Below are 15,609 nucleotides of genomic sequence, written 5' to 3'. Positions count from 1 at the left end.
AGACTTGGCGCTCCAGTACCACTTGCCGTGCGGTAGCAGAGATAACAGTCTGACTTGGGTGACTGGAGACCCTGACAATTTTATGGGCTTTCCTCTGACACCGCCTAGTATATAGGTCCTGGATTGCAGTAAGCTTGGTCCCAGTGATGTACTGGGCCGTACGCACTACCCTCTGTAGCGCCTTACGGTCAGATGCCGAGCAATTGCCATACCAGGCGGTGAGGCAACCGGTCAAGATGCTTGAGACGGTGCAGCCATAGGACCTTTTGAGGATTTGGGGATCCATACCAAATATTTTCAGTCTCCTGAGGAGGAAAAGGTATTGTCGTGCCGTCATGACTGTCTTGGTGTGTTTGGACCATGGTAATTTGTTGTACACGAAAGAGCTTGAAACACTCGACCCGCTCCACTAGAGCCTCGATGTGAATGGGGGCGTGTTCGGCCCTCCTTTTCTTGTAGTCCACGATCAGCTCCTTTGTCTTGCTCATGTTGAGAGAGGTGTTGTTGTCCTGGTACCACACTGCCAGGTCTCCGACCTACCTAGAGGCGGTCTCGTCGTTGTCAGTGATCAGGCTTATTACGGTTGTGTCGTCAGCAAACTTAATGATGGTGTTGGGGTTGTGGGTGAACAGAGAGTAATGGAGGTGACCAAGCACGCACCCGGGGGGACCTGTGTTAACGATCAGCGTGGCAGATGTGTTGTTACCTACCCTTACCACCTGGGGGCAGCCCGTCAGGAAGTCCAGGATCCAGTTGCAGCGAGAGGTGTCTAGTCCCAGGGTCCTTAGCTTAGTGATGAGCTTTGTGGGCACTATGGTGTTGAACACTGACCTGTAGTCAAGGAACAGCATTCTCACATAGGTGTTCCTTTTGTCCAGGTGTGAAAGGGCAGTGTGGAGTGTGATTGAGATTGCGTCATCTGTGGATCTGTTGGGGCCGTATGCAAATTGGAGTGGGTCTAGGGTTTGTGGTATGATGGTGTTGATGTAAGCCTTTCAAAGCACTTCATGGCTACCGACGTGAGTGCTATGGGGCGGTAGTCATGTAGGCAGGTTACCTTCACTTTCTTGGGGACTATGGTGGTCTGTTTGATACATGTAGGTATTACAGAATCGGTCATGGAGAGGATGAAAATGTCAGTGAAGACACTTGCCAGTTGGTCCGTGCATGCTCTGAGTACACGTCCTGGTAATCTGCCCTGCGGCCTTGTGAATGTTGACCTGTTAAAAAAGGTCTTGCTCACATCAGCTACAGAGAGCGCAATTACACAGTTGTCCGGGAACAGCTCTCATGCATGCTTCAGTGTTGCTTGCCTCAAAGTGAGGATAAAAGGCATTTAGGTAATTGGGTAGGCTCGCGGCTGGTTTTCCGTTTGTAGTCAGAAATTGTTTGCAAGCCCTGCCACATCAAACGAGCGTCAGAGCCGGTGCAGTAGGATTCAATCTTAGTCCTGTATTGGCGCTTTGCCTGTTTGATGTTTAATCTGAGGGGATAGCAGGATTTCTTATAAGCATCCAGATTAGTGTCCCGCCCCTTGAAAGCAACCGTTCTAGCCTTTAGCTAGAACTGGATGTTGCCTGTAGACCATTGCTTCTGGTTAGGATATGTACGTACAGTCACTGTGGGGACGACGACGTCGTTGATGCATTTATTGATGAAGCCAGTGACTGAGGTGGTATACTCCTGAATGCCAATGGATGAATCCCGGAACATGAGTTTCCATTATTTTGGCAGCTACCTAGCTACCTGTATCAAACAACAAATGCCAAGCACTAACCAGATAACCAGTGTTGTTGCCAAAAGGGTTGTTCATGTACAGTGTAGGCCTTTTTTTTTTTTGCACCTACTTATGCCCGGAGTTTTTGCTCTCATGTCATCCTTTATACATGATGACATATGGCCCTTGCTTGAGGTAGCATTTCCAACCACGTGTTTACTATAGGACAGTGAACAACTGACAGGACAGGCAGGAGACAGTGCTAGAAAACAGCGGGTTGGACTCAAACCCACTCTCTCAAACCGCTAGATCACCCCATGCTTCAGTTCCCTTACCCGGTCTTTGTCATCAGCCACATCACACAGCACGTCATCCAGGTCCAGGATACCTCCGTCCCCATGCTCCAACCGGTGCACCTGTAACCAGTAGCTGGCATCCTAGGGGAAGAAGAAGAAGAAGATTCACGTATTGTCCATTTACGTCTTTTACATATCCCATTGTCTCTGGTAAACATACCCATACAATACATGGAGAGGAGAGGGACGGCCTGAGCGAGAGGGAGGAGGGAGAGGAGAGAAAGAAGGGAGAAATGTTTAGGGCCAGTCTTGACAGGGCTGAGACGGTTTAAGAGCACAGCGACGTGAAGACAGCCCTGAGGGTAGCCACATTATATGTTGGTTCCAAGATGGCGTAGCAGTGTAGACGTGTTTGTTTAGTCCTCTCGTGTACGTTTGTATTTTTCGTATTTCTTGTATATATAATTTTTTTTCAATTCTATCTCTTTTCGATTTTTAATTCGATTATACCTTCCGGTAACCTACCTCACCCAATGTGATACGGAATCGCTATTATTTTTTAACTTTGGAACACATTCAAGAACCCCCAGTAGCTAACCAGCTAATCAGCTACAAGCTATTTAGTCATTTTTAGCCGCTGCTAGCAGCTTTTACCTTCTGCACAGACACCAGCCCTGTTATTAGCCTGGATATTACTCACCAATTTACCAGCATCGGACTGTCTCTCGACAACAACGCCGGATTCCTGCCGTAATCCCTGAGCCACTACTTCTGATCCTCACAGCTAGCTTGCAGCTAGCGCAGCTAGCGCCACTGCCACGAAGCTAGCACCAGTTAGCAAACACAATTCTACAATTACAACCTCTCTTTCGCCATCGCCATCCGGCTTGGATTCTCTGTCGACACGACCACGTCTGGTCTGCAGATGAATACCCCATCCGCTGTGCCCTCAACCGGCCTCCGTCTGAGCAGACCCCCTCCGTCTGAGCAGACCACCCCCCGGGCTACTAACTTTAAACGCCGCGTGCTAGCTTAGTGGCGGCTTCCCTGCTCCATCTACGGCTGCCCCCTGGACACTATGATCACTTGGCTACATAGCTGATGCCTGCCGGACTGTCCATTAATTCACGGTACTCCATTCTGTTTATTTGTGTTTTATCTGTCGGCTCTGTGTTTTAACTCAGGCTCTGTGTGTAGTTAATCCGACCCTCTCTGCCTAGTCGTCGCCATTTTTACCTGCTGTTGCTGTGTTAGCTGACTAGCTGCTGTTATCTCACCTGTTGTTTTAGCTAGCTCTCCCAATCAAGACCTGCAATCACTTTATGCCTTACTGTATGTCTCTCTCAAATATCAATATGCCTTGTATACTGTTGTTCAGGCTAGTTATCATTGTTTTGGTTTGCAATGGACCCCGTAGTTCCACTCTCCGTACCTCTGATACCTCCTTTGTCCCACCTCCCACACATGCGGTGACCTCACCCATTGAGACCAGCATGTCCAGAGATACAACCTCTCTTATCATCACCCAGTGCCTGGGCTTGCCTCAACTGTACCCGTGCCCCACCATACCCCTGTCTGCACATTATGCCCAGAATCTATTCTACCACGCCCATAAATCTGCTCCTTTTATTCCTTGTCCCCAACGCTCTAGGCGACCAGTTTTGATAGCCTTTAGCCGCACCCTCATCCTACTACTCCTCTGTTCCTCGGGTGATGTGGAGGTAAACCCAGGCCCTGCATGTCCCCAGGCACCCTCATTTGTTGACTTCTGTGATCGAAAAAGCCTTGGCCTCATGCATGTCAACATCAGAAGCCTCCTCCCTAAGTTTGTCTTACTCACCGCTTTAGCACACTCTGCCAACCCTGATGTCCTTGCCGTGTCTGAATCCTGGCTTAGGAAGGCCACCAAAAATTATGAGATTTCCATACCCAACTATAACACTTTCCGTCAAGATAGAACTGCCAAAGGGGGAGGAGTTGCAATCTACTGCAGAGATAGCCTGCAAAGTTCTGTCATACTTTCCAGGTCTATGCCCAAACAGTTCGAACTTCTAATTTTAAAAATTAATCTCTCCAGAAATAAGTCTCTCACTGTTGCCGCCTGCTACCGACCCCCCTCAGCTCCCAGCTGTGCCCTGGACACCATCTGTGAATTGATCGCTCCCCATCTAGCTTCAGAGTTTGTTCTGTTAGGTGACCTAAACTGGGATATGCTTAACACCCCGGCAGTCCTACAATCTAAGCTAGATGCACTCAATCTCACACAAATCATCAAGGAACCCACCAGGTACAACCCTAAATGCGTAAACATGGGCACCCTAATAGACATTATCCTGACCAACTTGCCCTCCAAATACACCTCTGCTGTCTTCAATCAAGATCTCAGCGATCACTGCCTCATTGCCTGTATCCGCTACGGGTCCGCGGTCAAACGACCACCCCTCATCACTGTCAAACGCTCCCTAAAACACTTCTGCGAGCAGGCCTTTCTAATCGACCTGGCCCGGGTACCCTGGAAGGATATTGACCTCATCCCGTCAGTTGAGGATGCCTGGTCATTCTTTAAAAGTTACTTCCTCACCATATTAGACAAGCATGCTCCGTTCAAAAAATGCAGAACTAAGAACAGATATAGCCCTTGGTTCACTCCAGACCTGACTGCCCTCGACCAGCACAAAAACATCCTGTGGCGAACTGCAATAGCATCGAAGAGCCCCCGCGATATGCAACTGTTCAGGGAAGTCAGGAACCAATACACGCAGTCAGTCAGGAAAGCAAAGGCCAGCTTTTTCAAGCAGAAATGTGCATCCTGTAGCTCTAACTCCAAAAAGTTCTGGGATACTGTAAAGTCCATGGAGAACAAGAGCACCTCCTCCCAGCTGCCCACTGCACTGAGGCTAGGTAACACGGTCACCACTGATAAATCCGTGATAATCGAAAACTTCAACAAGCATTTCTCAATGGCTGGCCATGCCTTCCTCCTGGCGACTCCAACCTTGGCCAACAGCCCCGCCCCCTCCGCTGCTACTCGCCCAAGCCTCCCCAGCTTCTCCTTTACCCAAATCCAGATAGCAGATGTTCTGAAAGAGCTGGAAAACCTGGACCCATACAAATCAGCTGGGCTTGACAATCTGGACCCCCTATTTCTGAAACTGTCCGCCGCCATTGTCGCACCCCCTATTACCAGCCTGTTCAAACTCTCCTTCGTATCATCTGAGATCCCCAAGGATTGGAAAGCTGCCGCGGTCATCCCCCTCTTCAAAGGGGAGACACCCTGGACCCAAACTGTTACAGACCTATATCCATCCTGCCCTGCCTATCTAAGGTCTTCGAAAGCCAAGTCAACAAACAGATCACTGACCATCTCGAATCCCACCGTACCTTCTCCGCTGTGCAATCCGGTTTCCGAGCCGGTCACGGGTGCACCTCAGCCACGCTCAAGGTACTAAACGATATCATAACCGCCATCGATAAAAGACAGTACTGTGCAGCCGTCTTCATCGACCTGGCCAAGGCTTTCGACTCTGTCAATCACCACATTCTTATGGGCAGACTCAGTAGCCTCGTTTTTTCTAATGACTGCCTTGCCTGGTTCACCAACTACTTTGCAGACAGAGTTCAGTGTGTCAAATCGGAGGGCCTGTTGTCCGGTCCTCTGGCAGTCTCTATGGGGGTACCACAGGGTTCAATTCTCGGGCCGACTCTTTTCTCTGTATATATCAATGATGTTGCTCTTGCTGCGGGCGATTCCCTGATCCACCTCTACGCAGACGACACCATTCTGTATACTTCTGGCCCTTCCTTGGACACTGTGCTATCTAACCTCCAAACGAGCTTCAATGCCATACAACACTCCTTCCGTGGCCTCCAACTGCTCTTAAACGCTAGTAAAACCAAATGCATGCGTTTCAACCGTTCGCTGCCTGCACCCGCACGCCCGACTAGCATCACCACCCTGGACGGTTCCGACCTAGAATATGTGGACATCTATAAGTACCTAGGTGTCTGGCTAGACTGCAAACTCTCCTTCCAGACTCATATCAAACATCTCCAATCCAAAATCAAATCTAGAGTCGGCTTTCTATTTCGCAACAAAGCCTCCACTCACGCCGCCAAACTTACCCTAGTAAAACTGACTATCCTACCGATCCTCGACTTCGGCGATGTCATCTACAAAATAGCTTCCAATACTCTACTCAGCAAACTGGATGCAGTTTATCACAGTGCCATCCGTTTTGTTACTAAAGCACCTTATACGACCCACCACTGCGACCTGTATGCCCTAGTCGGCTGGCCCTCGCTACATGTTCGTCGTCAGACCCACTGGCTCCAGGTCATCTACAAGGCTATGCTAGGTAAAGTGCCGCCTTATCTCAGTTCACTGGTCACGATGGCTACACCCACCCGTAGCACGCGCTCCAGCAGGTGTATCTCACTGATCATCCCTAAAGCCAAAACCTCATTTGGACGCCTTTCCTTCCAGTTCTCTGCTGCCTGCGACTGGAACGAATTGCAAAAATCTCTGAAGTTGGAGACTTTTATTTCCCTCAACAACTTTAAACATCTGCTATCCGAGCAGCTAACCGATCGCTGCAGCTGTACATAGTCCATCGGTATATAGCCCACCCAATTTACCTACCTCACCCCCCCATACTGCTTTTATTTATTTACTTTTCTGCTCTTTTGCACACCAGTATCTCTACTTGCACATGATCATCTGATGATTTATCACTCCAGTGTTAATCTGCTAAATTGTAATTATTTGATTTATTGCCTACCTCCTCATGCCTTTTGCACACATTGTATATAGATTCTCTTTTTTTTCCCCCTACTATGTTATTGACTTGTTTATTGTTTACTCCATGTGTAACTCTGTGTTGTTGTCTGTTCACACTGCTTTGCTTTATCTTGGCCAGGTCGCAGTTGTAAATGAGAACTTGTTCTCAACTAGCCTACCTGGTTAAATAAAGGTGAAAAAAAATGTAAATACCATTTATACTGTACAGACTGACAATCTTTCACAATACTGGGAGGATGACCTGCATTACACTCTGGTTCCATTTACAAGAAATGGCCCGGCTAGGGCCATAACACAACAGATACGTATCTTCTCAAACTGTCAACATGTCCACAGAATCAACAATAAGAGTGTTGGGAAACATCAAGAAAGGAGACGGAGAAAGTGCGAGGGAGAAGAACCAAGAGGTAGGCCTACACAGAGAGACAGAAGAGAGAGCAGAGAGATATACAGAGAGTGATGAATATGGCTGGCTGGCACTGTAATATATTCGGCATGCTGTAACCGTGACTGATGTGTCCCCATGGTGTTAAACCCTGACAGTGAGGGACAATGGAGGAGACCATGTGGAGCTGATGCATAGCATTAAGATCATTACGACTCTGACAGACAAGTCACTCACCACATTTAGGCAGTACTGGACCCCTGGAGATACCATCTGGGCCAGTATTCATATAGCATCTCAAAGTAGCAGTGCTGATCTAGGATCACTGTAAGATCAGGACAGGCACCTCTCCACTGATATCCCATTGAAGGAACGGTTTATGTTCAATCAATCACATATTAAAGAGGACCCGTCTCAGATGGCAATAAAACACTGAGATTTGTTCCTTAGGGCATACAACGGTAAACTGAGTGTTTGGAAATGTGTTTCTTATTGGACCAGATCATCCCGCCATGTTTGTCTGTTTTGTTCCATTTGGTGCCTAATGAACACGACCTTGGTAACTCCAAATGAGGGTGCAGCCAGAATGACAGTCTGTCAGAGGGAGAGAGGGAGTGGACTACAGGAAAAAGTGAAGAGCAGAGCGCACATTTACACCAATGGATTCCTTAACATAACCAGTTAAATTGACAAGCTGGACCTACTCGGTGCATCCGTAAAGAGCCTGTCCCTTAGTGGTCAGATGGCTCAGGGCAGGGTGCAAACACAGAGTGTACACAAACAAATCACAATGGGGGAGAGAGTGAGGTGGTGGGTGGCCAAGTGGCCCATTTATTTTCTAAAACACTGAGTGTACAAACTGGATTGATGTTAATCTATTATCACGATTTTAGAGCGAGCGCGAGCTCAACAGACAGGTTGATCTATGATCCACAGTAAGCACACTGGCCCTGGGGCTAGTAGGCTACTTTGACCCCTTCTACAACACACGTCAGCCTCTCACTTCAACGGTATGGCCTTTTATGGTCTGTTCAAGGCTAAAGTATTAAAAAAGGCCTACTATTCCCCTTAATGTGGCCATTCAGTTGCCTACAAGGACACCTATATACACAGCTTCAGAGCAGTCATATCCTGGTTGAACCAGAGCCATCAGTGATTTTCAGTGAATATTGGCCCATGTCTAGTTTGCATTTCTACACAGGGGGCTTGGCCTCAAGCAAGTGTTCTGTGTAGTAGTCTGCTGAGGGGATACTATCTTCTTTGGTTAAACAGGGTCAGACACAGAGAGCAGTGTGTAAAATGCATTCCTAGAAGCCCCAGTCCATCCAGTAAAAACAGCCTAGTGTAAATAACACACCACATCTCCCAGTGGGTTTCTGGATCTGGAGTAAACAAGGACAGTAGTGGTGGTGTAGCATGCTGGAAACTAAAGGTCGACCGATTATGATTTTTCAACGCCGATACCGATTTAAAAATCGGCCGAGTTCTATTTATTTGTAATAATGACAATTACAACAATACTGAATGAACACTTATTTTAACTTAATATAATACATCAATAAAATCTATTTAGCCTCAAATAAATAATGAAACATGTTCCATTTGGTTTAAATAATTAATAATAAGTGTTGGAGAAGAACGTAAAAGAGCAATATGTGACATGTAAGAAAGCTAACGTTTAGCGTTTAGCATGATATGAAAGCTGATGGTTTCTTTAAACATGAGTCTTCAATATTCCCAGGTAAGAAGTTTTAGGTTGTAGTTATTATAGGAATTATAGGACTATTTCTCTCTATATGATTTGTATTTCATATACCATTGACTATTGGATGTTCTTATAGGGACTTTAGTATTGCCAGTGTAACAGTATAGCATCCGTCCCTCTCCTCGCTCCTACCTGGGCTCGAACCAGGAACACATCGACAACAGCCACCCTCGAAGCAGCGTTACCCATGCAGAGCAAGGGGAACAACCACTCCAAGTCTCAGAGCGAGTGACGTTTGAAAAGCTATTAGCGCGCACCCCGCTAACTAGCTAGCCATTTCACATCGGTTACACCAGCCTAATCTCGGGAGTTGATAGGCTTGAAGTCATAAACAGCGCAACGCTTGAAGCATTGCGAAGAGCTGCTGGCAAACGCACGAAAGTGCTGTTTGAATGAATGCTTACGAGCCTGCTGGTGTATACCATCGCTCAGTCAGACTGCTCTATCAAATCATAGACTTAATTATAACATAATAACACACAGAAATACGAGCCTTAGGTCATTAATATGGTCGAATCCGGAAACTATCATCTCAAAAACAAAACGTTTATTCTTTCAGTGAAATAAGGAACCATTCCGTATTTTATCTAACGGATGGCATCCCTAAGTCTAAATATTGCTGTTAAATTGTACAACCTTCAATGTCATGTACAATTCTGGCAAATTAATTACGGCCTTTGTTAGGAATAAATGGACTTCACACAGTTCGCAATGAGCCAGGCGGCCCAAACTGCTGCATATAACCTGACTGCTTGCACAGAACGCAAGAGAAGTGACAATTTCCCAAGTTATAAGAAATTCATGTTAGCAGGCAATACTAACTAAATATGCAGGTTTAAAAATATATACTTGTGTATTGATTTTAAAGAAAGAAGTTGATGTTTATGGTTAGGTACATTGGTGCAACAACAGTGCTTTTTTCGCAAATGCCCTTGTTAAATCATCACCCGTGTCGTGTCATTTTTGACAATATCCCAATAGAATTTTTGCGCTTGTTAGCTGTACCGGCACCAAAACAGCAGTATTTTTCCTTCATAGCTTGTTCTCCATATTCTAAATAGCGAGACAATTAGTCGCTTGAATCAAAATGCATCTTATTTCAACACACACACGGTGGGAACATCTCGGACAGGCTCCAGCTCTGTCCTCATCAACAGACTCTAGCAGCAACAGGCCTGGAGTCAGAATGGCTGCAGGAACACCCTACTGGTCTCGAACATGTACAGAAAGTAATATTACGCTTATGGGAATATGTGTAGAGTTCCATGAGAAGTCTAGAACTCTGCATGCTATAGCTAAGACTGCTGATCTGATCCTGGGGTTCCCCCTGGTTCACCTAGCTTGGCTGCATGTTGCCTTACTCCAGACCTGCCCAGAGCCGTAGTTAAAGCCCTTCTCTACGAGGAAGTGTCCTGGGATTAGAGATCGACCGATTAAATCGGAATGGCCGATTAATTAGGGCCGATTTCAAGTTTTCATAACAATCGGAAATCGCTATTTTTGGGCGCCGATTTGCCGACTTTTTAAAATATATATATTTTTATACCTTTATTTAACTAGGCAAGTCAGTTAAGAACACATTCTTATTTTCAATGACGGCCTAGGAACGAACGGTGGGTTAACTGCCTTGTTCAGGGGCAGAACGACAGATTTTCACCTTGTCAGCTCGGGGGATCCAATCTTGCAACCTTACAGTTAACTAGTCCAACGCAATAACGACCTGCCTCTCTCGTTGCACTCCACAGGGGGACTGCCTGTTACGCGAATGCAGTAAGCCAAGGTAAGTTGCTAGCTAACATTAAACTTATCTTATAAAAAACAATCATAATCACTAGTTAACTACACATGGTTGATGATATTACTAGATATTATCTAGTGTGTCCTGCGTTGCATATAATCTGACTGAGCATACAAGTATCTAAGTATCTGACTGAGCGGTGGTAGGCAGAAGCAGGCGCGTAAACATTCATTCAAACAGCACTTTCGTGCGTTTGCCATTAGCTCTTCGTTGCGCGTCAAACATTGCGCTGTTTATGAATTCAAGCCTATCAACTCCCGAGATGAGGCTGGTGTAACCGAAGTGAAAAGGCTAGCTAGTTAGCGCGCGCTAATAGCGTTTCAAACGTCACTCGCTCTGAGCCTTCTAGTAGTTGTTCCCCTTGCTCTGCATGGGTAACGCTGCTTCGATGATGGCTGTTGTCGTTGTGTTCCTGGTTCGAGCCCAGGTAGGGGCGAGGAGAGGGCCGGAAGCTATACTGTTACACTGGCAATACTAAAGTGCCTATAAGAACATCCAATAATCAAAGGTATATGAAATACAAATGGTATAGAGAGAAATAGTCCTATAATTCCTATAATAACTACAACCTAAAACTTCTTACTTGGAAATATTGAAGATTCATGTTAAAAGGAACCACCAGCTTTCATATGTTCTCATGTTCTGAGCAAGGAACTTAAACGTTAGCTTTCTTACATGGCACATATTGCACTTTGTTTTTGCATTATTTAAACCAAATTGAAAATGTTTCATTATTTATTTGAGGCTAAATTGATGATTGATGTATTATATTAAGTTTTTTTTTAAAGTGTTCATTCAGTATTGTTGTAATTGTCATTATTACAAATAAATAAAAAATAAATAAAAATTATTTTTTATATATATTTTTTTTGATTTTTAATATATATTTTTTATTTATTTATTATTATTATTTTTTAAATCGGCCGATTAAATCGGTATCGGCTTTTTTTGGTCCTCCAATCGGTATCGGCGTTGAAAAATCATCAATCGGTCGACCTCTACCTGGGATAATGCAGAGCACCATGGGTTCTGGGCGCAGTCCAAACAGGCAGTGGAGGTTCTGGCTCAGTGCACAGACAGGCCACTCTGTCAATGACGTGTGCTGAATCGCCATGCACTGCTGAGCACTAAGAGCAGTATGCACAAAGACCAGTGTTGTACTGTAGGAACAGGCTGGCTGGAGGGAGGCTGGACTGTGTGAAAAGGCTAAGCATACCACTTTCCCCCTCTCCCAGCATCTCTGGCTCCCAGCATGTCTCACTCTCTCCCCTCTTTCACGCTCCCTTGCACTCTTCCAGAACTTCCACATTTTGTTACAGCCTGAATTTAAAATAGATTAAATTGAGATTGTGTCACTGATCTACACACAATGGCCCATGATGCCAACGTGGAATTTTGTTTTTAGAAATGTTAACAGATTAATAAAAAAAGGAAAAGCTAAAATGTCTTTAGTCAATAAGTATTCGACCCTTTTGTTACGGCAAGCCTAAATAAGTTCAGGAGTAAAAATGTGCTTAACAAGTCACATAATAGGTTGCATGGGCTCACTGTGAGCAATATAGTGTTTAACATGACTTAAATGACTACCTCATATCTGTACCCCACGCAGAATTATATGTAATGTCCCTCAGTCGAGCAGTGAATTTCAAAACACAGATTTGAGGTTTTCCAATGGTTCGCAAAGGGCACCTATTGGTAGATGGGTAAAAAAAAAAAAATGCAGACATTGAATATCCCTTTGACCATTGTGAAGTAATTAATTTCACTTTGAATGATGTATCAATACACCCAGTCACTACAAAGACACAGGTATCCTTCCTAACAGTTAACAGAGAGGAAGGAAACCGCTCAGGGATTTCACCATGAGGCTAATGGTGACTTTAAAATGGTTACAGTTTGATGACTGTGATAGGAGAAAACTGCAGATGGATCTACGACAGTTAGGGCTGGGCGATATGGCCTAAAAATCTAGATTTTTTCAAACTTATGGGCAATTCACGATACAGCTCAAAATGTTTTAACGTTCTTTAAAATAATCTTTTTTGCACAATGAAAAAAGGTCAAAACATTGCATGTACAACTATACCTAGGCTAAATATAAGCCTTCCACAACCATAAGACCCACTAATAAATTCATTATTTTATCAAAATAGTTTAACCTGCTTTTTTTAGAAGTTAACTTTCGTTGTTGTTGTGAGTGGCAGGGGAATAGGCTTGGTGTCTGAGTGGGAGTGGGAAGGTGCACAGTGCACACAGCACAGAAGGAGCAAAGAGAGCAAAAAGTCTTGGAATGTTCATAAATACGAAAACTATATATAAACATTGATTCTTGCGATACAGGCATTTTGAACATTGTGTTAAAACACACAGAATTAAACTAATTTGATATATTACCCAGCCCTATTTGATGTTACTCCACAATACTAACCTAAAATGACAGAGTGAAAAGAAGCAAGCCTGTACAGAACACAAATATTCTAAAACATGCATCCTGTTTGCATTAAGGCACTAAAGTAAAACGGCAAAAATATTGGGCAAAGAAATTAACTTTATGTCCTGAATTGTCACGCCCTGACCGTAGATTGCTTTGTATGTTTCTATTTTTTGTTTGGTCAGGGTGTGATGTGGGTGGGCATTCTATGTTTGTATGTCTAGGTTTTGTATTTCTATGTTTTGGCCTGGTATGGTTCCCAATCAGAGGCAGCTGTCTATCGTTGTCTCTGATTGAGAACCATACTTAGGTATCCTGTTTTCCCACTGGTAGTTGTGGGTGGTTATTTTCTGTTTAGTGTTTGTATCACCTGTCAGAACTGTTTCGGTTATTCCTTTTATTATTTTGTATTTAGTGTTCAGTTTCGAATAAATAATATGAACACGTATCACGCTGCACCTTGGTCCTCAACTTCTTCCGATGAATGCCGTTACATGAATACAAAGCATTATGTTTGGGGCAAATCCAACATGTCACTGAGTACCACTCCTCATATTTTCAAGCATGGTGGTGGCTGCATCATGTTATGGGTATGCTTGTCATCGGCAAGGACTAGGGATTTTAGGCTTAAAAGAAACGGAATAGAGCTAAGCACAGGCATAATCCTAGAGGAAAACCTGGTTCAGTCTGATTTCTAACAGACACTGGATGACAACCTAAAATGCAAGCCCAAAAATATACGCTGGAGTTGCTTACCAAGAAGACATTGAATGTTCCTGAGTGGCTGAGTTACAGTTGACTTAGATTTTCAAGACTATGGCAAGACTTGATGGCTGTATAGCCATGATCAACAACGAACTTGACAGAGGTTTAAGAATAAATATGCAAATATTGTACAATCCAGGTGTGCAAAGCGCTTGAGACGTACCCAGAAAGACTCAAGCTGTAATTGCTGCTAAAGGTGATCCTAACATGTATTGACTCAGGAGTGTGAATATTATGTAATGACATTTCTGTATTTAATTTTCAATACATTTGCAAACATTTCTAAAAACATGTTTTCACTTTGTCATTATGAGCTATTGTGTGTAGATGGGTGAGATTCTTATTTAATACATTTTGAATTCAGGCTGCAACAACAAAATGTGGAATAAGTCAAGAGGTTTGAATACTTTATGAAGGCACTGTATATTTAAACTTCATTAATATTAAAGTACTGATGCTGCATTTGTTCCGCTCAGGCAGAAGTCATCCTCACAACACAGCCTCTCAGCAGCCCCAATGCAGGTTTAAGAGCCAAACTCATCCTTCTTCAAATCTCTCCCAATCCCTACAGCGGATAACACCAAGGCAGGTTTAGTAGCCAAACCCATTCCCCTCCTTCCTCGGTCATGTAGGCTCATTTGCATGTAGTTTACTGTATGACTGACTAAAACTTGCACTGCCATGAGGTTTTAGTATAGCCATGAGGTTTTAGTATAGCCATGAGAACTAGTTTTGCTGCAGTGCTCTCTTTCTGGTCTGAATTAATGCAGAGAACAAATTGGAGGGGGAAACACACGTGCGTGTACATACACACACACACATCTGAGAGCATAATTAAGTGACTGTAGATTTAGGATTAAGCATGGAGGGAGAGCCTCTCCGTGTGTTGCGTTGGCAGATGGAGGACAGTAAGTTACTTAGGCAATGTGGCTGGGAGCTGACAAAATGAAGACAAAGCTACTGCAACTATCTGGGGGGAAATTAACAAACATTACAACATAATACAATCCAGAGAAATCCCCTTACATACTTCTTCCTCCTGTCCTAGCAGCACGCCAACCCTGCTGTAATGTACAAAGGATTAATTTGTGCGTCCCTATTGCACCCTATTCCCTATATAGTGCAATACTTTTAACATGCGCCCTATGGAGCCTGGTCGAAAGTTGTGCACTCGGCTATATAGGGAATAGGTTGCCATTTGGGAGGTATCTGAGGAGTCTGCTAGGGGGTGAAATAGTTTGGGATTGGACGAGGCTCCAGACCAACTGATCATGGTCTAGAAATAGCTAAATGAGCACATAGCCAGTCTCATCTACGCCAAGACAAACAGCAGAGACCTTAATGACAATACAACTCTCTGAGGTACCCTTTCTTTGGAGAGAACAACTCCAGCATGGTTGATTCTGGAGGACTCGTTCACTCTACTACCGTACCTGCCCTCCAACAGGCTGCGTCCCAAATGGCACGCTCTTTCATTTTGAGCGGTCTATACTCACTGCTCGCCTTTACTGTTTATCTGATCAGAAGGCTGACAACTCAACCGGTGAGGTAGACTATTAGCTAGACACATGAAGCATGAATGTGGGTCTGGCCATGGCCCACACCACCTCCAATAATGTAAAGAGATGTAGAAGGCAGATCTTACTTCATATTT

At 44.5% G+C, this 15,609-nt stretch overlaps 1 protein-coding gene across 7 annotated transcripts in view; it reads right to left on the bottom strand.

Moving 5' to 3' along the window:
• LOC120020398 (partitioning defective 3 homolog) overlaps positions 1 to 15,609 on the bottom strand; it is a 226,850-nt gene that overhangs the window by 177,015 nt on the left and 34,226 nt on the right. For all 7 annotated transcript variants that reach the window (XM_038964023.1, XM_038964020.1, XM_038964022.1 and 4 more), the window contains exon 2: positions 2,053 to 2,154. In XM_038964023.1, the coding sequence (XP_038819951.1) occupies positions 2,053 to 2,154 (102 nt within the window). The remainder of the gene's footprint in view (positions 1 to 2,052; positions 2,155 to 15,609) is intronic.

Source organism: Salvelinus namaycush, chromosome 25 (assembly GCF_016432855.1).
Source record: "Salvelinus namaycush isolate Seneca chromosome 25, SaNama_1.0, whole genome shotgun sequence".
Taxonomy (NCBI): Eukaryota; Metazoa; Chordata; class Actinopteri; order Salmoniformes; family Salmonidae; genus Salvelinus; species Salvelinus namaycush.
This window is presented reverse-complemented; position numbering and strand designations above follow the sequence as displayed.